Genomic DNA, 25,502 nt, shown 5'->3' on the forward strand with positions numbered 1-25,502 from the left:
TCGAGTTAGTGTCTCGTTTGTTTGCAGAAAGAAAGCGGCGTGATCATGATCGTGATCGTGACATGACATCACGGTGGTGTGCGCACGCATGTCTCGATGTCTCATTCGACTCTCTTCGAGATCATTTGAAAACGCATGCCAGCCAGACGGGTCCGGCTGTGTTAAAGGCACGAGTGTTTGGTCGCGTTGACAGGGTATTGGTGTCGCGTCGATGGATACGTCGGTGGTGTTCTGCGAAAATTCTTCTTCACACACGCTGTTCGGCCAGTAGAGTTATGTTTAATGAGTCGTAACGACCTACCGGAACGATGCAGAGAAGTGGTGAGTAGTCAGAAGTTCTCTCCGATATGTGCGTGAACGTGGAAATTCGATGCCTCGACTCGGGACAACCATTTTGAGGGCGCCAAATTTTTGCGTCAATAACACAGCGCCGTAAATGCCCGGTCAATACGGCAGCCGACCTAACCTACCAACTATTTCCCCGAGCCAGTCTCGCCAGATTTCATTTAGCTATTTAAATCTGTCCCACCGGATCGTGTATCTCGCGTTTTTTCATCCCTAAAAGATCCCGGTACCTCGTTTGCAAAGGTTTCTCACGTTATTCGCCTACTTTTTTTGTAACTCGTTTTGTACTCGTTTTTGTACAAGCTTCGTCAACAATGCGATTTTGCGAAATATTTCCTGAGATACACGTTCACGTTCTCATATTATCGTCTAATTTAATTTAGTCACTTAAATCTTTCCCACCGAATCTCGAGTTTTTTCATTCCTGCAAGATCGCGGCATCTCGTTTGTGAAGGTTTCTTACGTTACACGTATACTTTTTTTGTTTTTATATAAGCTTTCCCAACAATACGATTTCACGAAATATCTCGTGACAGATACAGGTTCACGTACATATTTCATGCTATCGCCTAAACCGATAAGGAACAGTTCCTGTTGCCGGAAATGTTAGATAGGAATGTTATGTCATTATTTGATTATGCTACAAGAACGAATGCATGTCGCGTACGATACGAATTTATTTGTATCGTATTTACTCTCTGGTCAAGATTAAATTTTTATTCCGTATAAAATACCGTGGAACCATGGTGTACACAGTACAGTCTATGTTTGCTTCCTCTCAGTTATCACCAGCACTTACTGAACCGTACCAAGTGGTCTAAATAGGACGGTGTAAATTGCCATCTCAAGTTAAACAGGAGGAATCAAAACAAATCTTTTCTCAGAACCGAATTCCCTTCCTACGTTCGCCTCTGTTCATCCAAACAGTTGTACGCGCAACGAAAATAGTCCGCGAGTATCAAGCACAACAATAATAGATTCCACGCAATTGGAAGTATCGTTAGCTCATAGAAGTAGCACTGACATTCGTGATTCATCTTTTTTTGCTAGCGGTAATTCTCTGCTCGTAACCGGCTAGTCATCTTAAGGATGTATCGGGTATACACTCAATCCCAAAAGTTTATGCACTTTAGAAACACATTTTTTAAAAAGAAATCAGACGTCGGAAGAACAATGCTAATAATAAACAACAACAAAAAATTTCGATTTTTCCGAGATTTTTCCAAGGGGTACCCCTTCAATTTCTTCCAAATTTTCCTTTTTCGTCAATAATTCCCGAACGGATGGACGTAGGGGGGCATGTATAGAACTATTTTGTAGGGGACGACAAGATCTACAATTTCTGTATAAAAGTTCTTCGCTAGCATCAATATTTAACGAGTTATTGATGAAAAACGAAAAAACAGTTTTTTGCAAATTACTCGTAAATTATTGAAGGTAGCGAAGAATTCTTATACAGGAATTGTAGATCTCGTCGTCCTCTACAAAAAAGATCTCATGCAATTTTTCCGTAGGACCAATGGTTTAGGAATTATTGAAGAAAAACGAAATTTTTTGTCAAAAGTTCGCCATTTCGACGCTGGGATGATCGGATTTTGTCAACATCAATAAAATGCCATATAATCATATGTAATTCATTAAATATCGTATTTATTATTAGCATTGTTCTTCCGCCGTCTGTAAAATACATCCTTAAGTCGTGTAACATTAAACTATTATTCTACGTGGCTCTGTGAAATCATATCTGTCGCGTATACACCGATCTTGGAAGTAATGTAATAACGACGAGTGCATCTTGGCCGAACGTCTTTTTGCTTTCTCCATGGACACACCGTCCACACTAAGAGCACACCGCTGGTTCGTAACAGAAAATTAAATTTATTATTTTAATACCGTGAATAACGAAGGCTGCGAATTATATCGAGTGACTCATGACCACGAGAAAAAAGAAGTAATGATATCGGACTTACTCTGAACTTGTTTTATTGTACATTCATTTGTCTGACCTCGAAGCTGAACTTCAATGAATAGCTATCTGTACTTGGACGTGTCTCCAGCTTATTCTCCGATATCGCGTATTTCAATTAGCATTGTGCGTTTATCAATTAATTAACTGATTAATTTTGATAAACGTAAGTCTCGATAGGTTTCGAAAACGAGCTCGAATTCTTGGCTCGGAGTTCCGAGCACTCGGCTAAAATTTTGAGTACTCGAACAGCTCCGTGTCATGTATTATTCACAAGAGAACACTCCCGCCCTTTCCAATTTGCCATATACGTATACTTCTTAACATTTCATCCACGTGATTCCCTCGGTAGGAAAAAACTAGGCGTGTGTCTTTAAAAATGAATCTGCTCCGTGTCATTGATCTCTATACATTCTTTTCCATCGCATACTTTCGTTATCTAACTGGCAACGGGAAAAGTGAAGAATGAACGATGCGTATCAGGATGGTTCGACGTCTGATTGACGGGGTAACAGGTACGGTAGAACCGGTGCACCGACCGGAACGCAAAATAGAAAGAGGGAAGCAGGTTTAACATTATAATTGTCCCGCGCACGAAGAACGGCCGGCCACTTCTTCATCGGCACGTGAAACACGCGGAGGCTCGTGAGCTGGTCGTGAGTGAACTCGCGAGCCTCGTCAACGTCTTAGTACAGTTTCTATATCCGACGTGTAGACACGCGAACGATTCCGCGACCGGTATCGACATAACCCCCTGGAATCTCGATAATAAAATTAGTGCATAGTGAGAGAGCTTCGCGCCTATCCCCTTTGTTCGTGGGAAAACGAGGACGACCGATCGATTAGAACTTCTTAATTTTGTTACGTAGATCAATCTCAGAGGGAGAGCCGTGGAATTTCCCGAACGTTTTCATTCCGCGCGAGTAAGCAGAAAAGACGACGCGAGTCCGGCGCCTCCTTGTAATCCAATTTCAAGTTTTCCGTAGCGAAACCTTAGGAATCTTGGCTCTATCGCGGTTATCTCAGTATCCGATCCGACGACATGGAGAAAAAGCGTCCAACACCAAGCAAAAAGTGCTCGTGACTGGTTTATTAATCCGTTCGCGATTCCCGATCGAGTCACGGCTCGTTTTTCAGTTTGACAACTGGAACAAAGGTCGACGCGTAAGATCTAGCAAAGGAATTTTCGCGGTCCTCTACTTTTTGCAAATATCTATTTTCGGTTCGCGTTCGGCTGAAGCGACGAGCTTCGAACGAGGTTAAAAAAGGCGCGATAAAGGAAAAAAAGCGATACCCATGGTCAAAATGGAAACATCCACCGTGGTGTTCATTCCACAAACCGGCACACGTAAGCTCTTTTCCTTTAAGATTCTAACATTCGAAACAGAAGCTTGCTGTAAGCGACGCTACGATCAATTTCATTCTGCCTACCGCCTCTGCTAATTTAATCTCAGTTCCATGAATGAAAAGTAGCGTCATTAATTAAATTCGATGGAGGTCGAGGTGTTAATTGCGACAGTGATTCCGTGAAACATAATTCGTGCGTGTTCAACTTTTGCTCGACGAGCCAGATTAATTCGTGACACATTATCGGCGTTTCGATTAAGCTACACTCGATTCGAGGGACGTACCTTTTTAATTGGATTATCGCGGTTTATAATTGGCCGGAATGAGAACGACGACGTGCCTCTTGTTCAGTACGAAGTATCTCAAGAATTTAAAAAGATTAGCACAGCTAAAATAACATTCTTTCCTTCTCATTGTCGTCGGTAGAAACCTTCATAAACGAGATTCAGAACTGGGGCATACCTCCGCGATGTTCTAACGCTCTACCCAAATAAATTAATGGATCGCCTAATCGAATGACCTAATTGCCCAATAAGGTGTCCACCGTTTCAGTCGCTCCGGTCGGGCATTCGTTCATTTCTCCTCGCGATCGATAGTGATCGGTAATCAATAATGAAGTAAGAGATAAATTAGGAAAAGTGGCACGAAGACAGAGTATATAATCCGATTACAAAATCCAATTTGTCCGACTTATAGTCGATCCTATTCAGTTGACTCTTCTATATTGCTTAAGGATCTGTAATTCATACTCATCGACCTTTTTAATGTACTAATATCAACGATTCCCATCCCGTCCTTTTCTCTTTATCCTCGTTCCTTCCTCTTGCTCCGTTTTTCTGTTCTCGGTGTCCCGTGGATGTTGGATGACGACAAACCCCGGCACGATGACGATGTCACAACCACCACGACGACGGCCTCTCCGGACACCACGGCAGCGGTAAGTTTCTGATAAGGCTAGTCACATTCCAATTGCCGTACGACACGCGTGCAACCGTATTCCCCGTGTTCGCAATACTAAATTCGCGTCCCGTAGCTCGCATACTATCCAAGTTTCTTTCGAAGGAAATCTTCAAAGGATCCTTTTCCATAGTATCATATTAATTTCTACAATTTAACTTAACAGAACCCGCGGGTACTGTTATGTCAAATTATTATTCTCATTCGTATCTCTGTGATTTTCTTAACACAATTAGATGTGTAATGTTCGTGGAAGTTTGCAATTACGAAATTCCATGATATATCACTTGGTATGAATGATCGGTGTCGATCGTGAGTAACATGCGAAGAACGCCGCAAGGTGCAGTTTTCGTGCCGGATGGATAATCGATATTAGATACGTACATACAAGTGTCGTGCGGAGTCGCGATAACTATTGATAATCTTTCTTGTGATATAATATACGTGACGCTGCTGTTTAATCGCCATTTCGATAAGGGCGTTTCGCTTTTATTGAGGGCATTTAAATCCATTTCAACCGTACGTTTGATTGTGAGTGGTAAAGAGTTTTATAGGCATTAGAGGGTAAATACGTAAATCTGTGACGAGAGTTGTGAGTGCAGTGATTGAATAAACAGATACAGGGAAGAAACGATTTAAAATGCCAGTGTCTGCGATACCAAGACGACGTCTAAATCCGACGGTTCTTGCCTTATACGAAAAACGACGGGCGATTGGCCCTTTCCAGGTAGACACAATCATTAAAATATAACTAATTTTTATTATAATTTGCAAAACGATTAGATATCACATGGTTCATCGACTGCTTCAAAGAAGGATGTCATTAAGATAAATATTGAATGAACAGAGTTTTAGGTTTCAACTGACTTAATAATCATATTGACTTGTTAAGCCGCTTGGTATTCTAATACGACACTAGGAAGCACGTAGCAGATTACTTGGAGTATCATTGTGGCCTTAATTGGACTCTAAGCTAATAAGAGCATCGAGCTATTAAAGCTACATACGCGCAGCCTCGATTGCTCGTTACTCTTTTGTTCCCTTGTAAATGATTAAGCATTAACGTGAAATAAGGTGCAAGAAGACACTGCGTGTGCATTCGATATCAAAGGTCTCGTTCGAACTAACTTTACGTTCCCAATTATTGTGTCGATCCACCTGCGGTGATTACTCGCCTGTTCCCTACCCTCTACGAGAGTATGAAAGGTAAAAGAACGTAACGAAGTTGGACAGTCGGCGCCGAATGGTCATCGCTGATTCTTAATAATTCTTTGTTTTATTATCATTAATACAAATTGGAAAACATATTTTTCACAAGGAATGAGATATTCGTAGACGTTGTAATTTAAAATATGGGACGAAAGGGATTGTCCTGAACAGTGAATCGAATCGTACAATGAGAAGAGTCCGTTCGGTCGTATAGGGAATGCTATTGGTCTCGTTCTCTCGTCGAGCTCATGCGCAGTCGAAGGTAGACAACTTCGTTGGGTATTCTTGGCAACCGGTATAGTTTAGTTCTCCCCACTTTGCTCGTTAGCTGCGTCAGGCGTGGTCGCCCGTTCGTTAGGAGGAACACCGCAGTATATTCGAGTCGGGCAAGACGTACGCGTCGTTTTCCACGGTATCGTTTGTCAACCTTTGTACGAGACAGTGTTGGTGCGCGCGTACTAGAGGTCGTTTAACTTTTTCTTCGCTCGCATCGGTTCTTCTTGCTCGCTCCGACGATCAGTGGAACACGGGGCTCGATAAAGTTTTCTTCTCTCGAGAAAAGGGAGACGAGAGCTAGATACAATGAAACAATGCACAGAAAAGTGAGAGTGAACGCGGCCACGTTCGGCCGGTTTGCCGACAGCGTGAATCACCAACAGCAACACCGGCGAGCCCACGCATAGTGCTAACCGACCGATTTCTCTCTTTCTCTTCCCTCTTTTGCTCGTTTTCTTGGCCACCCTCCTCCGTTACGCACGCACACGCTCGGCGTGTCTCCCTTCCGAGGCCGGGAGAGCCACTCGTTTACACGCGTATACGTAAATTTTCCTCGCTCGAGCGTGACAGATAACGCATAGCGGACGTTACAGTGAGTACACGATTGTTTTCACGATCAAATTCGCGCGTACATGAATTCCGCGTTACAATTGTAACAGTATCCGCGAAGTGTACGACCGTGATACGGTTTCTGTTGATCCTCTGTGGCGGAGGCGTTTCCAAGGGCACATGCTGGCCAAATCGCCATTCAAACATCCGAGTTTCCACTCGAAACCCATTGTTTTCGCGTTGAAAAGAATTCTTATTTCTAGACGAGGACGAACGAGAGTTTAATACCCCGATTCTGGCCCTTTGTGCCGCAGCTTCCTGCGATAAAACTAATCGTTTGCGGGAGACCGCGATCTAAGACCTTTTTAATTCGTTCTTAAAGTTCGTTTTTTCGGAACTTGATACCGTCTTTTGTTCTCCCTTGAAAACGCCTCGAATTACACGTTTTATAGCCGAAGCGTAAAGCAACAGTTTCTCGAGAAGATATCGAGTCAAAGAGGCAGCTGCACACGATATCATTTCCTTCCTTCATTCGCGAAATATATAATTTGGATAATATCCGTGCATCGTTTTGATGAATTCACGATTCTTCAACGAACAAAGGCAACTAGCATGATTTAATTTCCCGTTATCGGTTTGCACGATAGAAGATCAGAGCTAGGACCGTACAGCGCAAGGAGATAGAAAGAGAAAGAGAAAGAATCGTGTTGAATCAGTAAAATGTCGACGGAGAATCAGAACGGTTCTACTGGGGCGCAGAGCAACGGAATAAAGACTTCGATCGGGCTGTCGTCGTCGGCGAGGAACGTCCCGAACAATTCCTCGTTTCTGTACAGCAGCAACTCGATGCTTAACCGTGAGAAACCGCGTCAAGTGCCGCCGCCGACCCTGCCGAAATACACGACCAGCTTCAACGCGGGTTCGAACGGCAGCGGCACGGCCGAACGGTTGTCTAGAGACCGCGAGGGCGGTGGTAGTTACAGACTGGCAAGTCTCGACAGGCTTGCCCTGAGGCAGAGGATACTCGACGGGGAAAAGGCGAACGGTGATACTACTTCGGTAAGCCTGATCTTTTTTCCCGTTCCACCGCTGATTCATTCCGCGATCCCGAACGAGCTTAAATCGTCGACACGCGAATTATTAATTAACTTCGAGCAGCGGAGTATCGGAAAATTGTTGGAAATAGCGAGATTAGTTTTGAAGCTAGATTTCGTATCGATCAACTCTACCTGGCACGATTATCGGGACGGGTCATAGAACTTTTAACCTTAGGTGTCGTCGAACAGTTTCCACGTAAATCTAAAATCAATAAGCGTGGACGGGTTTAATTATAGAAGGAAATTCACGTTTTTAGATCTCCCTCATGGCTCGACCTGACTCCTCGGAGAATCGAATTTTATACTCCTTGACACCGTGGAGTACACTCGAGAGTCCCGCATAATGTACACACGATTCTCTTCGCGTGACTCCATCGGATCGACTATAAATCATATCATCTCAGTACTAACCGTGTTCTTTCGTAGATATGTACGTATTTTAAGTCGAGAATGAGTCAGGGAACGATGAGAATCTCTGTGGGCAAACACGTGACGCTTACCCTGTTTCCACGGACGGTGGAGCGACGGAGAAAAACGTACCGGGGGAGGGGGACGAACATATGGCGTGGAGTTCTTATCTTCATTTTCATGGATTTTCGCGCTCGCGAGAGACTTCGCCTTTTAATTCCAGGGGCGTCGAGCATGTGCTTTCAATCTCTCGACTCTCGCGCCGCGTCGGCTTATTTTTATCCCCTTTTAATGACCGAATTTTCCTCTAACTTGTTGGCGAAGTTGCATGCCTGTAACATGTTCGGGTTCGAGCGTACAAATAAGCTCCGGAGTGTAATTTAAGTAGCAAGAATACTCGAGCCTTGGAAACTCTATGCACCGTCTCGCTTAAGGTTCTAACTTATAGTTTCACGGAATTTCGTCTTGAAGTTGCCCCTTCGGAACGAAGTTACAACGAGCAAGAATTTGAGGATCACTGCGACCAGCCACATGGTCACCCCTCATGCATTCGAAACGGTCTCTCAGTTAGGGTGCTACCCTCGATGCGTCGTAGACAATAGAAAAATATACCGTAATTCGTGACTCAGTACGGGAAAGAGATACACTTCAGGGTTGGAGTTTTAAATCGTAGGCGCTTATTAGGCATTTAACTCGGAAGAGAAATTCTTTCGCAGTATACCGAGCGTTATATGAGTCACCGTAATAACTGTGCTCCTAATATTTTCAAGTACTGATAATCCTCACCCTTTAAAAATGTACACGCACCGATGAAGACTTCCAAGAACCAGGGAAGCCTGGCCGCGTTCGATAAAATGAAAATTTATTACTTCCGTAAGCAGAACGACCTTAAATGAGATCGTTGTTTTCATCGTTGAACGAATGCAACTGAACGAAATTATAACAAATCCCTCTCTGTTTTTTAGATCCGAGCCAGGAATTATATTTATATCGATCGCAAATTAATGATAGCATCTGAAAGGATCGAGACAACTGGAGTCAACCTTGTGCTACTTCGTTTCATGAAAAATCCTCCTCCAAGTTTAAAGAGTAGCGTGTAAATTCGTAACAGAACGGTATCCTTCCGTAGGACGAAGGGGGAGAAGGCACCCATCAGACACACAGAGCACCCTTTCAGAAAAGCAGGCCGCGTCCCACTTTTTCTCCCTGTTTTTTCCCCAAACACAGCGTTCGTGTTTCCTCGTTCTTCGTGGTATTTCACCCTTACCCGTTGTGTATGTATACATATACGTACGTGTGTACCTAACTACTTATGGCGCTCGTATACCGTTTTACATGAATAGCAGTAGGCTTTTCAATGATACAAAACACGGTCAGAGAAGCATGCAAGAGAATTGTTGCTTCTCTCTGCGAATGGACTTCCGCAATTACTAGAAGAAGCTTCCTGAAGTGGGCTAGCTTCTAGAATTTCTGCAACGAATTCAACGGTTCATTCAACGATTCCATCGTGTACCAATCGGTACTACGTTTTTATAACGTTTGCCAATAGCTGCGTGTATGAAAATGGAATGCGAACTTGTTGCTGACGTATGATCAAATAATAAGAAAGTTATCTTGGCGCAATCCTCGCGAGCTAACACTAACAGCTGGTTACACCGCTGGACGTTATCGTTTCGAAACTATTTCCCCTGTGAAATCATCGCGGACGTTCACTCGACCAATTTACAAGCCGACTGTTATCTATTTTACGACTCTTCGACAAAATGGGACGTAACACTTGAGTTGCCAGCACGATATGATTACGGGTTACATCGTAACCAGTGCTTTTACAACCGAACTTGCTCTCGATAGACATTTGAAACCGTCTTGGAACGTATCGTACAATGTATGAATGAACGAGGCTGTATTATCACTTATATTCCTTGATATGAAATTATTCCACATTTATTACGTAGAATTTATCATGATATGATTCAATTAGGATGTTTCCAGATGGTTTGAAATATTTGCCAGACCTTATGATGATCGTTTTTAGTATTATTCCAAGTCACACCTATGTCGATAATAGACGTCGGTGGATCGAAATTCGAGCCGCAGGGAATCGACGGGTTAATGAGTTGATTCCTAGGAGGCATGACGTCTCATTTTACCCCGTGGTTCGTTTAGGCCTCTTGGGCTGGCGAACATTAATTGAACGAAATTAGTCGAGACGTTGTGCTGGCACGTGCGAGACGCGTCATCTTGCTAGTAGAATTTCACGGCGCCTTGCTACCCTTACGAAAGACCGTTAATTAAGGAGATTCGTCCGGGTCGAGCACACGCGAACAAGCTAGGAAAGATGCATACCCCGTTTACCGAGTAGAAATTAGCACGAGGCTACCCATGGACTCGGCCAGAATATTTTACACAGTGCAATTTCCGACTTGTAAAACGGTGAAAGAGTATAATTAGGAATGGTGGCTGGTCCAATGTATGGGAGTCGAGGGAAGCTCGAGAGGGATTGTTAAGAAAATCGATAGCTGTTGGTAGGGTCATTTCCAGGTCAACTTTTTTAGTTCCCCAATAGAAAACTTCTCGGTTTTATTCCAAATCTGATTCATCAGATAAAAAAACTCATAGAATAATAAAAGTTATTCATTGTCTATTCGATTGTAATGAGATTTTTCTTTTGATCTCTAGGTTTTATGACTAGACGCTTATAAAAATTGAAGGGCTGAGAAAGGGAGCAGAGAACAGAGTTATTGGGTTACGGGACCTCGTTGCAGACCTACTTGTTCATATGGAAACCGGAGGGTGCACGATTTCGGATTTCCCTTTTCCTTCCCACGATCGCGGACCGTATCGATCCGCTGGCTTGCGAGCTGATTCAAACGCTTAAAAGCAGACTGCAGAATTTTATATTTCAAAGCGAAACGATTAAGCGAATGCGGGTGGGAGAAAAACTTTTCCTGGCTGTTCTATCTTCCATCGTTAGACATTGCACATCAGACTCACAAAAAACATAGTAATTTATGTTGTTTTGCGCTGCAGCTGGCAATCTTTTTCTAGGAACATGATTCACTGTTCTTTTCAATGAGTTAACGATTTTCAACACTAATTTAGACAAAACAATTGTTCCCGATTTAAGTAGAAGAGCTGAAGCGAACTTTGTTTGACGTTGAAATTTGTAGTAAATCGTCGGGTGGAATTATTGTTGTACGGTTTGACTGCGTGGCCTAGATTTATGGTTGTCGTGGATACGCGGAGAGTGCGAGCGTCTGCCGTGTTTAATTCGCATTGAATTCTTCGCGGAACGATGAATCCCGAGCTGTCTCCATTGAACACAGCCAACAGCTGGAGCGCCGGTTCCATTCCTAGGTTGCCATCGATACAGAAATGTTCCCGGCTCGTCGCTCTTCAATTTCCAATTCAAATTAATCCCACCGGCCCTTTTGGAAAATTCTAATACTCTCGCATAAATCAGTGTCTTCGCGAACGCAAGACGCTGTTCAGTTCATTTTCAAACATTCAAGTCCTTTTATTACTCGAGAGAAATCAATATTAATGACAAGATTAAATTAGAATCTTTCTCTGTTTCTAGGTACGTTTGTCACGAATTAAGATTTGATTAAGCGAATACGAAAAGGGATGACTAATTATGACACGCTATCTAATCTAATACGTAATTTGCGTAACACTTTCGCGTGTCCGGTGATTAACGAGGCCTGGATTTTTTCACACCTTATCAGACCCATTTCCCGTTGGTTTTTCAATGCCAGGGAAGAGTCATCGTACATTCGCGAGTATGATCTCCGTGCTTGCATCATACACTCCGCCGTAAAATTTGTTCTCGATGGCTTCCGGCGGAAAACCGAGCCACCGGATGTTCCACTGGGAAATCAACAAAATACTTGGAATAGTTTCACGCGAGCGTTTTTTCGCGTCTCCTCCGTTTTTAATAACGTATGAATCTCGTTAATGCGATTTATAAAATGAAACGCTAGTATCACGCTTTACTGTACGTTTCCAGACGTTTATTTGTATTTGTGTAACGTTTCCTCCGGTCGGTGGAAGTACACGCGAATAAATTGCAGGACGAAAAACGCGATTCAACCGCAACGACCGCTAAAAATATCGCAGAATTGATATTCGAAACTTCTCCGTGCAGAATCTCGCATTTACGCGCCGGACAGATGAAATAATGATCGTCGCCGTCGTGCGAGACTTTGTCCTGACCAGAAAAGACAGAAAGAAGTTAAATTCGAAGGTTGCTACGTAACAAGGAGAGGAGATCTGATACGATGCAATTGCACCCTCGAAACTGAAGCCGTTACCTTCAGCTGACGATGCAACAACTCTATATTCAAGTGCGAAACACAAGGGATGATCTCATTTAACAACGGACGATCTCACGTACATTATAAATTTAATTTGTAATTCGAATACGATTTTTTTTTCCTGTTTAGAATTCGCACAAAGGAGTGTAGGTCAATAATCGGTGGAATAGGCGATTAAATCAATCCCTCCGTATAAAAAAGCACGGTTTCTGTTTTATCTGTTCGAAGCCCTTTGTTCCTGGAGCACTCGAACACGAGTGGCCCCTTTCATTCAACACGGACTTCGGATTTCTTCGACGTTAAGCTCTTAATTAATCACTAGCTTGTACAAGTTTTACCTATCTTCCGACGTTGTGTATAATTCCGATTGCTCGGCTACCCTCTTAACTGATATTTCGTGGATTATTAATTCACTTCTCGGTCTGCATTCCTAAAATAACTTCCGTTAAAAGTCTCCGATCAATATTTTGATAACGTGAAACAGTTTGATTTGACAGATGATTGACAATTTCATTTACGAACATGGTAATCGTTCTACTCTTGTATTGTTTCTATTAATTACAGAAACGTTAAATGAGACCGTTCACATTGTTCTGTGGAAAGCTTGTCCTCGATGTCCAGACAAAGCCGAGCGAAATATGATTGCACTCCCTGAGAAGGCTACTTTGATTTTCCTATTGTCCCTGGCGTTTGTAATAGGAATCTCTGGTTTTAAAGAGAGGAAGCGAATCGTCACGAATCCACCAGCTCCTCTGGATCTCTTCAAGAGACTTCGGAATGAGGCCTGTGTCTCGACGTTGTGCAGTCTTGTGCGCACTGGACCGGTTTCTGTTCCACGATGCTGCTCTCGGTTCTCTCTCTCTCTCTCTTTCTCTCTCTCTGGTTTCTCAGAGAGTCTCGTTGGATACAACGCGTGCTACAACTCTTTGTTACATTGTGCCGTAAATAAAGGGCGTCTCCGTAATCAGGCTGCGGATTTTTCCTGGAAATGACACACTGTCGAGGCCACCCAAGATCAACGACACGCTCAACGTTCCGTTCTCGATCGCTCTATTATTTGAGAAAAATTGTCAAACCAATAACGGAGTTCCTATTTTTATCGGCTTGCACAAGCTCCGTCGACCTGTTAGACCGTAACTGTTTTTGTCTTCGTTTAAAGAAACGTGAAAGTGCTCTTTCCTTCGACCCTGTTCAAATTTATTACGTCCGCACGTCGTTTCGAAATCCAGTTCTCATTTTAAGCAGTTTATTAACGAGGTCAGGCGCGTGTAAAACACCTTTAAAGTGCAATCGTACGTACGTTGACTCTGCGCGTCGTGCCGTTTCTCTGTAATCAAAAGCCGAAACGCGTTTCCGTGTGCCCAAGTTCTCTCCACGCGTTCGGCAATAAGAGAAATCCGTTTGGCAGCTCTAACGAGTCTATATTAACTAACCCTCCGCATTCCAATTTCGTTTATTTAAAACGACACGGTGTGGTTAAATAAAAGTGCATCGATTGTGTTGGATGACGAACTAATTTATTAGTATTAATATAATTTTACTCAGCAATAAGTAACCCTAAACATACTCAAAAACTTGAATAACGAATCTTACTCAGCGACAAACAACCTTAAAACTACCCAAAAACATCCCCATTCCTACCCTGCTTTGACCATTAGCCCAATTATTCATACTAACTAGATATAAGTACCAGAAAAGATGTACGTTTAGACATATTTCCGCAGTTCGTACTTACGTGCAGAGCTATACCGTCTAAATAAAGTTCTTCGAGTTCCTATTTAATAACTGTTGCATTTATTCCTACATTGGAGTACAACAACTGCAAACGTAAAAATAACGTGTGTAATTTCATGTAAATTGTATTATTATTATTATTACTATTATTATTATTATTACTATTATTNAAGCGAACGCGTGTTGAGTATCTGTCGCGTTATTACACGCCGTGGTTCGTTTCCGCCTTGACCTTACGCACGTTTCACGCCGCTCCTTTAATGAGCACGAGTCAGCTATTCAATTTCTATTCCGCGCGCGGCCGGATCGAATCGTAACGGAACACGTACCGCATTATGATTCATTGTACGATGTACCTTTTCCACGGTTCGGTATTAAACCGCGTGGCGACGACGACGACTTGGTCCGCTGAATTTTTCCTATCCATTTTATGTGTCTAGAGACGATGATGACGGAGTGGCCCTCTCTCTCTCTCGCTCTCTTTGACGCCGCGGAAATGCACCGCGAAAAGGGCTTCAAACGGAAACTCTGCCGCTCTTTTCACCGTCGCGAAACGAGGCTGCGCGGAATAGAAAATGTACCCTCTTTCCTTTTTTAACGGGATTTATTCTGAAACCGCGTAGCGAAAAGAAACATTATTTCTGGAGCCACCATTCTTTTGTTCCTCGATAGACTCCAGAAATTATTGAGAGAGCCGCATGTTTAAAAGAAGGGGACTGTTCATTCTCCGCCATTGGCTAATCCTTTATTTTCAAGCATGCTCGCGTACTCGAAATTATTGGTCTGCGGTCTACATTTAGCAGCGGGACAGCGGTCACTTCCGGCCGGAAGTTCATAAGACGTTGCGCTACTCGAGTTGACCGTAGCGTACGGTGTCGCACGTAAAGGGTATCGATCGCTAGCAAACAAGCAAATCTCGTCGTCGCGATGCAGCAGCGTTACCGTTCCACCGAGGCTCGTGTTTTTATACAAGTTCGTCGACGTTGTCACGCGAAAGGGGTACATCGAGATCGTTGGGGTCGCGCCCGAGTAGCCGTTATCTAGATAGACACAGGATAGACGGGCTCTAATTTAGTCGGATCAATGATCAGGCCGCTGCTAACGATGGCTGGGAACTATAGTTCTGGAAACAATCGGCCGTCATGCGAACTCGAACTGGAACGAACATCGAAACTAGCTCGTTGTCCCCATTCGATGAATAAAACCGTGAAAGAGAATGGTATATAGAGACCCCAGTGAATATTCGAATAATTGTATGGTTACTATTTTCAGATACAGGCGAAGCGCGAGCTGTTCTTCAAAGGCGGCGACAACACCCCAATAATATCCTCGCCGTCGGTGCCGTCGGTGCCGCCCCCGCAACCTCCGTCGCAGGCCCCAGTGTGCACGTCGTCGACGACGATCACGACGACGACGACCCTCGCCTCGCCGAACACGGTGCCGGCGTCCTCGGCCGTATACACCAGCGTCACGTCCACGGCGCCTACCTCGAAGCCGCGTTTACCTCCGTCCACGGTGATACTGAATCAAAACGATGCATCAGAGGACAGCAATAAACGGGAGTCGAACAGGAGTACGGAGAACAGCAAAGAGGCCGCCATCCTCCATCACCCGCGACCGACGCCATCGACCAAGCCGAAGGAGCTCGACGGCTACGTGGGATTCGCCAACCTCCCCAATCAGGTCTACCGAAAGGCTGTCAAGAAGGGATTCGACTTTACTCTGATGGTCGTCGGTCAGTTCTCACTCTTTCATGCGTTTAAAATGGATCGAAATTGTAGAAAATGTGCCCGACGATTTATTTAAAAAAAGCCGGAAGGCTGGCACGGAGAAGAATAATGACCGACGAAAAGAATGTTCGTTCCGTTTACACAGGAGTGAATTAGTTTTCGCGTAAAGGGCCGTAAAAAATGCACGCGCTACGACTTGCTGCGTTTCTACCCTCGTTAATGTCCATTGTACGTACAATGGACGTTTGTTTTCCTCTTTCCCTTCTTCTTCTTTTTGTCCCTTCGTTGTTCAGATCGAGAAACAAAGAGATCCGTTTCTCTCGTTGGTATTTCAATTTTGTCGAGGATATTGCCTTATGAGTCCCCATCTGCTTAACACGTGCAGAGTCGGCTCTCACTCGACCGGGTTACAACCGTCTTCGAGTGTCAGTGGCTCTCATTTTCAACGTCGAAATTCATTTTAATAAGGTCTGTAATAATTCGTAATCAGTAATAAATAATTGGTGATCCAAGTAAGAAGTAGTCGCGGAGTCTGAGTCTCGTCTCAGTAAAAGTTAGAAATTAGAGAAAATATAGGCGGAGTGTCGCTATTATTAGCATCGGTATAAACAGAACCATTTCTCCGTAAATAGAGCAATTGAGACGCTTATCCTTGAGGGAGAGTAGGCGCGGCACTTTGGCCAGTTCAAGGTACAGAGACGGAAAGGTCAAGGTACCGTTCGGTATTTTGAACTCCGTCCCCGCAAGGAACTGACAAAATTCATCTACAGAGCTAATTCATTCGATTTAATCTCGCGTATGTTCAGGTGAGTCGGGGCTAGGAAAATCGACGTTGATCAATTCAATGTTCCTCGCCGACATATACAGCGCCGAGTACCCTGGTCCTAGCCTTAGGGTCAAGAAAACCGTAGCCGTAGAGACTAGCAAAGTATTGTTAAAGGAGAACGGCGTGAACCTCACGCTTACCGTCGTCGATACGCCCGGATTCGGCGACGCGGTCGACAACAGCAATTGGTAATTTGATTTTGTAGTAAACGCGAAGGAACGGCGAGATTTAAATCTCGTTGTTGCAGCTGGGTACCAGTGATTGAATATATCGAATCAAAATACGAGGAGTTCCTGAACGCGGAGTCTCGCGTGGTGAGACAGCAGATACCAGACAGTCGAGTGCACTGCTGCCTCTACTTCGTCGCGCCCTCCGGCCACGGCTTGAAGCCTTTGGACGTCGAGTTCATGCAACGTCTCCACGACAAAGTTAATATCATACCCGTGATCGCGAAGGCAGATACCATGACGCCGGATGAGTGCGCTCACTTCAAGAAACAGGTTCGTAAAGCGCGAACAGAGATTCACCTCTTTACTGTCGTTTAACATACGAAAAAGATTAAACGAAAAACAGTGATCTTAAACGTAACATCAAGCCGTTGAACGACATCGTTATTTAGATTCTGAACGAGATCGCGCAGCACAAGATAAAAATTTACGAGTTTCCGGAGGTGGAGGAGGAAGAGGAGAACAAAATGCACAAAGTACTCAGAGACCGAGTGCCGTTCGCGGTAGTTGGCGCGAATACCGTGGTCGAACACGACGGCAGGAAAGTCCGCGGAAGGAAGTATCCCTGGGGAATCGCAGAAGGTTCGCTAGATCTCTGAAACTACTTTCTTTCTGAGCTGAAGTTCCAGAGAAATCATTGACTGTTTTTGTTTAGTGGAGAATCTGGAGCATTGCGACTTCATCGCGCTGCGGAACATGGTGATCAGAACGCACTTGCAAGACTTGAAAGACGTGACGAACAACGTGCATTACGAGAATTTTAGATGCCGCACGTTGGCCGGCGTTGGAGTGGACGGAAAACCGACCAAGGTGTCCAACAAGTAAGTAAATCGTTCTTTCAGACAAATATCATACTTATATGTTTAAAATGTGGACGATCTGATAAAGAGCGAGTAACTGGGAACAAGAGAATATACACTTGAAAAATCCCGTGGGATAGGAATCGATATCCTTTCTTTCCGACTTTGTTTTCTCCGATACGAATACAAATGTCTGTAGGTTATTTTATTTCGTTTTTTTCTCGCTGAACGATTCAAAAAGCTTGTGCATGCAAACTATCGAAGAACAAGATTATTCCTTTGGATCATAAGCGTAACGTTGAGATGTATGATGTCCAGGCTAAAGAGTAAAGGAAAGAGCGATTTTGAGACTAAATCATTTTAATAGAATATCTCTGGTATGTGAATTTTAATGATGAATTTCTTATTCGTTAGTTTGTGCCCACCAGGAGTGATGAACAGTTTCATGACAGTGTGGTAAGTTTTTTAATAAGGCCAGGATCGTGTAATATAGTTTTGTGTGCACAAGCCTCTTTCGTCCATTTACTTGGGTGTTAGTTATTTCGCGTGTTTTATTTAGTCAGAGCAGGGTTCACGCCTGGTCGTTGATCAACCGACAACAGCGTGTATCAACTTCGAGACAATCGGTGTCTCGCTAAAAAAAATGAGTGAACCCTCTCGAAATTTACGAAGTAGATTGCATTATATTTTCATTGCTTTTGGATTTTAGCTTAAGTTTCATATTAGTTACTCTCTGGTGTTAACATCGTCATACTGTTCCCTCTCCTTGGCTCAAGTAACTATTACGAACGATTGCATTTTTATTTTATCTCCACAATCGTAGATAGATCATCCCTCGACATACGCAATCCAACAAACATTTTAAATGGATTTGGGTGAAATATTTTGTTCGAATATAATTCGTACCCTTCTTAAACTCGAATCCCTTCTGTGTGTTCGATAGGAATCCTCTCGCTCAGTTGGAAGAGGAAAAGAGAGAACATGATAACAAAATGAAGAAGATGGAGATCGACATGGAGCAGGTGTTCGAAATGAAAGTCAGGGAAAAGAGGCAAAGACTTAAAGATTCGGAAGCGGACGTGAGTGTCGTTCGCACAGCTGTCGAAACTTCAATGTGGCGATCGTTTTAATCGCATGGAAAATCTGTTTGCAGTTGCAGAGAAGGCACGAACAGACGCGTCGTTCTTTCGAACAACAAGTGCGCGAGCTGGAAGAAAAGAGACGAGCGTTCGAGGCCGAGAAATTGGCATGGGAGCAACAGACTGGACAGAGTATCGAAGAGTTGCGTAGGCGCAGTCTGGAGGCGAACTCAAAAGAGTAAGTACACCTTAAACGTAAACTCTGCTTCTAGTTGTTACAATTGTCATTTTGTTCCACCCTCCGTTTCTCGACATGTTTCTTCATCTAAAAGGAGGTAAAATACAAGAAACGAAAAATACTTATACAGCTTTATACATATAGTAATTAGGGTAACGGAAGACACGTAGAGCTGTATATGTGAATAAAAAATTGCTTAAAATCCTTGCTTTGAATTAAACAATCACGAGACATGTGTGATAAAAGCAGTCAGCTTGTAGTACTAATTTTAATCGCTATCGCTATCGTTCGTCGAGGAAGTTGTTCAAAGCGCTCCAGCTTTTAGTATAAATTGAAATTATGTGGAAAACCGTTTTATATAGTTCAGTCTAATAGCAGGAAATTACTAATAATTATTAATATGCATGTAGAACACAGCCCTGTTGTTCTGAACTCGATTGAACTTAATCCAACGTGCATTCATCCAATATTAATTCACAGTGATTTGGTAAATTCCCTCGTAATTTCGTCTCGTACCAACGTTATTAATTAATAGCCTGTTACATCATGTTAAGGATGTATTGGCTATATAGTCAATACCAAAAGTTTATGTACCTTAGAAAAACGCATTTCCTATAATTAAAAATAGTGTATTTTTCTTCTAATCTCGATATTTAATGAGTTAAGTATGATTATTTGGCATTTTATTGATGTTGATAAAATCGACAGCATCGAAATGGCGAACTTTTGACAAAAAATTTCATTTTTCATTAATAACTCGTAAACCGTTGGTCCTACGGGAAAATTGCGTAAGACCTTTCTTGTAGAGGACGACGAGATCTACAATTTCCATGTAAAAATTTTTTGCTAGCGTCAGTAGTTAACGAGTAATTTGCAAAAAACTGTTTTTTCGTTTTTCGTCAATAATTCATTAAATATTAATGGTAGCAAAAAACTTTTACATGGAAATTGTAGATCTCGTCGTCCTCTACAAGAAAGGTCCTATGCAATTTTTCCGTATTTTCAACGGTTTGAGAGTTATTGGCCAAAAACGAAAATTTGGAAGAAATTGAAGGCGCCCTTGGAAAAATCTCGGAAAAATCGAAAAATTTTTTTTGTTGTTTATTATTAGCAATGTTCTTCCGACGTCTGATTTCTTTTTAAAAAATGTGTTTCTAAAGTGCATAAACTTTTGGGATTGACTGTATAGCCAATACATCCTTAAGTCACTTGATCGTCCCTTTTCTTTCTCGTTAGATGTGTAGTGTACCATTTCGTTTAAAGTCATTTTCGAAAACACCGTATTCGTTTGTGTACTAGAAAATACATTTGATTCACTACTTGAACGCTTGGTTCGAAATCAGCACTGAATGTCTGTATGCGATGTAACGATACGACGACGACGTACATCTCGCTGTTATTTGCATTTTCATTCAGACGGCTTCTTATTACGGATGATTGCGATGCTTGCGCTTGTGTTTGTTTGTTGTGTGTATACCATATCGGGGTGTCCCTTAATTTAGGACGGGATCAGTGTCTTCCGAGGGATCTGGCGGTGGCGGGGGTACATTGAGGGGTTCCCGAGGGATAGGAAGTCTCCTACGCCGTCACACCAGTTTCAAATCACCTCAAGACAGCCCTACACAGATACAGCTTGTCATACAACATCCCGAGCATCCTTAGTAGATCGTAGAGTCTCTCTACATTTACTTTTCAAAATATGAAACACCTCTGCGTTCGCCGCGCTGCGCGTCCAAATCGTTGAACCTTCTTCTTTTTTATACGTACAGAGACGTTTTTCTTTTTACTATATATATACACAGATATGTATATGTATCCTTTTCTTTCTATTTTTGATTATCTTTATATTATAGTAACGAATAAGAGCTAATTTATATTATAAATTCGAAATGACGATTTGATTATCAAAATGGATTTTATGTTGCGCCCGAGAGAGTTAAATCTTAAAGTTAGGACGAAGGAACAGGGGTCGAAAATATCCATATCGAAATGAATCTCGATAGTAATCGTATGTTAGCTCTATGGATAAATATATATTTAGAGTGGCATATTTTTGGCACAAAGTTTGTGATAAACTTTATGTAAGAGACGCAAAAGTATCTTTATATTCGTATATGAATGTCACCGTTTTATATTCACATGCGCCACACCCGTACACACGAATCTATCTTGTACGAAATCATTTATAACGTTCTCACATTCGTAGAAAGTATTAGGGAAGTCTATTGTAAACTCTGACCAAGCTGTCCGTGTTTGCTTTTCATTATACTTATTATTTCGGTTTCATTAATACTACATTCCAGTTCGCATGAACAATTCCCTCTGCGTTTCGTTTCAGCGATTCGAATCCGATCCAAAGAGGTTGAGAGACAGCTTGATAAAGGGTATAATACACGACAGATAATAATTAACAAACAATTATTATTATACAGTACATTGTGTTAATTTCATCGTTGACTCTTATTTCGCAAATAAACGTAATGCTTTCATAAAATATTTACTAACCATTTTCGTCGCCCTCATGTTACTTAAGCCTTACCAATTACGTAATGCGTAAGAGGAACATCAGTCTGCTTAATTGTAAAACACGTTTCAATATTTTTTGTATCGTTCTGTGGTTTCAAGCTAATTTTTGTAATCGTCCTGCGGCGGACAAACGTGTCGATATAAAAGTAATTGTTGCGTGCGATACATCTCCTGTGCATTGCTTTAGCAATTGGTCAACTGTCGTTAATCGAAAAGCCTTATTGCAATAAATGACGAATGTGAAACATGAAAAAGATATAAAATGTTCACTGCATTGACAAAACTGAGGAAAATACGATACATTACTCGCAGGCATGTGGCCGTGAAAGTGCACATTTCTCGAAGCATGATTTTGGCATGACTAGATCACACACATTTTGTTGTATTTACATATTTAGCTATGTTTAGAAAAATCGATGTACAAGGATTCAACTTCATGTAACAATGATTAATTATTAAGTGATCGAATGATGAGAACACTTGTAATAGGAAAATCGTGAAAAATTGTTTATAAAAATACGAGCGCGCAAAAGATCTAAGACAGTAACTAATTACAACTCATATTACATTAACATCGTAAGTTTACGCTATCGCTACTGATCGTAATCGAATTATTCATTTGTACTGAGACTGTAATTCTTTTCAGGGCTGTCGACGGTAAGGATAAGAAGAATAAGAGGAAAGGAATCTTCTAAGTCTACTCCGAAAAGGCAACGCGAAGAGTGACTTTTGTTAAAGTAATCAACAATTTTTCTTAAAACGGATCATATCGATAACGTGATCTCTTTAAGAGAAATTTCATTGATATTAAAATACTTCCTCTGAACTATCCGAAACTGAATTAATCTCGACCGTTCCATCGATGAGATTCGAGACGTATTTTATACGTTTTTCATCATTTAAGATCCAATCTTGTTCATAGTTCGGGGTCGGTCAATGAATTAAAAGACAAGGAAAAAAAAATATGTGTCGCTTAAATCGTGCAGTTGTCGTGTACGCTCCGTATATCGCTCTGGGTTTATACCGATTTCCTCGTTTCGCAAGCATGCACAGAATCGTTGTGCTTTCAAGAGTGAAAAATGGAAGAGTGTGTTTCTCCTGTCGTGTTCCGCCTGTACTTTTTGCGCTTCCTATTATTAATATTCAACAGAGAACACGTACCCTAGCATAATTTCTCTTACGATAGATAATGTACAAAATGTAGAGATAATTTCAAAGGACGTAACTTTTGTTTTAGCAATAATGACAAAAGGCGATCCGCGAACGTGTGCAAGTATTAATACCCTTGTGAGATCGAATGTATCATACGTAATCGGAGTAAAATAAATTCGATCGATCATGAATGCGAGAGTCGTCGCAGGATGAAACTTCTTTCGATCAGAGAGATTAATTGAAAAAATCGAAACGTGCGATACACCATTGACACGATGTTCTCTCTATGTCTAGAGATAGCAATAAATCGTATCAATGTTCGAGAGATTAAACGTAATATTTCCATAAACAGCACTCGTCGACGAGGAAGAAATTGTATAAATAATCGTTTCACATTAATTAATTTAAGCGACAACGTTTTTTAATGAATGATCAAAAGGGAAACTTAAGAATTAATAAGAAGAGTATTGCTGATGATTAGTCTATGCATTGGAATCAATTTGCGACGGATGATTAAATGTGATTTTTAATGAAGCAGTGGCCATATATATATATACATATACATATACATATATTTATGTATAAATAAAATCAAGGATGTAAGTCCAATTCGTGTAAATGTAAGTTTTATTAATAACGAGGCAAATCGACTAAGATAAGAGTAAATTGTATAAAAATAAATTGAAGTAATGTGTTGGATCGTCGCGATTCGAGACAGTGCGCTTTGCAATCGGAAAGATACGTAGAAGCGATCGTGAAATGAATCGCCCCGTCTCGAACCCGTCCAAGTATGCACATTAATATTCTTAACAAGAATGGGCAAACGATTTAACGATATGTTCCTCGAACTGTTTCGCACACACCAACACACATACACTGTCAATTGCATTTCCTTCCCTACCTATCTCTTTTTTAACAGATAGTCGAAGAAAGTCTGCCCAATCTTGTCCTCGTATTTTCTAAGCTAATTGAATTACTAGTGTGCCAAGACGAAGAGGATGAGCATTTTATAACTTCAGTTACTGTAAAATAAGATTCGCGCGATCTTTCGCGAAACATGGAGACTCACGGTCTCGGCTCATTGGAAGAGAATCACGTGTTACATTCCTATTTTATACGCATTTTTCTAGGTAAAAGGAATCAATTTCATCGACTCGATCATTGTTCATCGCCGACAATCCATTTGGAAGCTCAACACGATCGCTTTTTCGCATTAATGACTAACGCCGACAATTCGAAAAGCGTATTTCAAAGATACTGATAACGTAACTTTAAGATATGCTAGAGCAATTTGTACTTGAAACATAGGAAGATGCTTTTCGAGGGTATTCTAAATAAAATCGTTCGAGGAGAAAAACGACGGCAGAGAGACAACAATGAGCGTGTATAGTTTTTAAATATCGAACGATTCGCACTTTTTTGCACCGATATTGTTAAGCCTGAACATTGCGCAAGACGTTCGTACATACAACATCTACCGAGCTATAATATTTTTGTCGAAAGATACGTTCTCTTTTTCATTCCCAACTTTGACTTTTGTACAAATTCCACTGAGATTTCGAGGCTCGTACGTTCGAAGTACAAAGGTATTATAGCGAAACAGTTTTCGGGATCGTGTGAATTCAACTGTAATCGCCACGTTGTACATTCGGTTTTTAGTATAACGTATAGGAACGTGTAATCGAGTACTTAAAAGATGACGGGGATCGCGTTTCGTGTTTGTAACGAATTTGCCCGAAACGATTAAAAACAAACGCGCTTCCTTGGATAACGAAGGGAGTCGGCCGTTGGCTCGTTTCAGTTTCAGTGTATCGTATCGCGCGTAAGTAGTTGTAAGATATCAGAATCGGCGAAACAGAGAAGTGTACCGACTACCACATATACATATACATATATATATATGTATGTATGTGTATTTTACTCAGCAATGCTTATGATATTTAAATAGTTAATTGATTGTTACGAATCGTGTGAATTGTCATATGAATACCGCGTGTTTCGCGAGCCTGCAACGATGCAAGGGAAAAGGACGAGGAGGGAGGCGAGAAATTAGGTAATGAATAAAACGATAACTATATTTTGCCGTGCCAGACGAAAACGAAGCTGCCGCCGCTATCTTGTAGAGCACACGTTGTATCAATAATTGATATCCATCAAGCCACGATTAATACATTATTATCATTATAATTTAGGGTTATGTATTCAGTAAATTATATACAAAATCACGAGAAAATGTTGGCCCCGTTTTACACCCAAGTCTTTGACGTCATTAATTCGCAGATAAAATATCAAATACATTATTCAGAAAGGAAATGTTAAAGTTATTTTAAGTGCATATTTGTAATTCTAAGTGTCATTAGGAGATAGATTTCCTAATTGACCTACAATTATTTTTATCGTTATTCGCGTTTTATAATAATCAAAGATGCAAAAAGAGCAAGAATTACTTTTTATATTTTACTCGCAACTAGTTTTTGTACTTGCCGCTAGATCAGTTTCTAGCATCTTCGACGAGAAGTTTATTATTCGATATATTCATGTTTCCGAGAGATATTTATGCATGTGAAAATGATCGTATCGTTAGTGTCAATGCATTCATTGGCATTCAGCTATAGAGAAACTATTCGCACAACCCAGACAGTGTAAGTATTGAAAACAAAAATCATACAATAGAGGTAAGCGAGAATAACAGCTTAAAATAGCTTGCACTTTGACACGTA

At 41.6% G+C, this 25,502-nt stretch overlaps 1 protein-coding gene across 11 annotated transcripts; it reads left to right on the forward strand.

The window, feature by feature from the left end:
* Nucleotides 1-147: 147 nt before the first annotated feature.
* pnut (septin 7-like protein pnut) lies at nucleotides 148-25,007 on the forward strand. Of its 11 annotated transcripts, none has more exons than XM_026815065.1 (11): nucleotides 148-321; nucleotides 1,396-1,397; nucleotides 15,477-15,939; nucleotides 16,741-16,948; nucleotides 17,008-17,260; nucleotides 17,380-17,569; nucleotides 17,643-17,808; nucleotides 18,202-18,243; nucleotides 18,731-18,866; nucleotides 18,941-19,105; nucleotides 20,605-25,007. In XM_026815065.1, exons 1-11 carry the CDS (start codon nucleotides 309-311, stop codon nucleotides 20,764-20,766), a joined length of 1,800 nt encoding a protein of 599 aa, XP_026670866.1. In that variant the 5' UTR covers nucleotides 148-308; the 3' UTR covers nucleotides 20,767-25,007. The 11 variants fall into 11 exon arrangements, 10 of the variants coding, with proteins under 10 accessions (XP_026670866.1, XP_026670865.1, XP_026670864.1 ...); XM_026815064.1 differs by lacking the exons at nucleotides 148-321; nucleotides 1,396-1,397 and adding exons at nucleotides 2,925-3,659; nucleotides 4,594-4,595; XR_003389426.1 differs by lacking the exons at nucleotides 148-321; nucleotides 1,396-1,397 and adding an exon at nucleotides 6,160-7,708 and having other exon boundaries at nucleotides 20,605-22,206; nucleotides 22,277-25,007.
* Nucleotides 25,008-25,502: the final 495 nt, after the last annotated feature.

The sequence above is a fragment of the Ceratina calcarata genome, unplaced genomic scaffold (genome assembly GCF_001652005.2).
Source record: "Ceratina calcarata isolate Rehan_Ccalc_2016 unplaced genomic scaffold, ASM165200v1 scaffold428.2, whole genome shotgun sequence".
Classification (NCBI taxonomy): domain Eukaryota; kingdom Metazoa; phylum Arthropoda; class Insecta; order Hymenoptera; family Apidae; genus Ceratina; species Ceratina calcarata.

Coding starts and splice junctions, on each gene's coding strand:
- pnut (XM_026815057.1), top strand. CDS start 7,370: ATGTCGACGGAGAATCAGAACGGTTCTACTGGGGCGCAGAGCAACGGA. Junction 15,940..16,740: donor CTTTACTCTGATGGTCGTCG/GTCAGTTCTCAC, acceptor GCGTATGTTCAG/GTGAGTCGGGGCTAGGAAAA. Junction 19,106..20,604: donor TGGAGGCGAACTCAAAAGAG/TAAGTACACCTT, acceptor GTCCCTTAATTT/AGGACGGGATCAGTGTCTTC.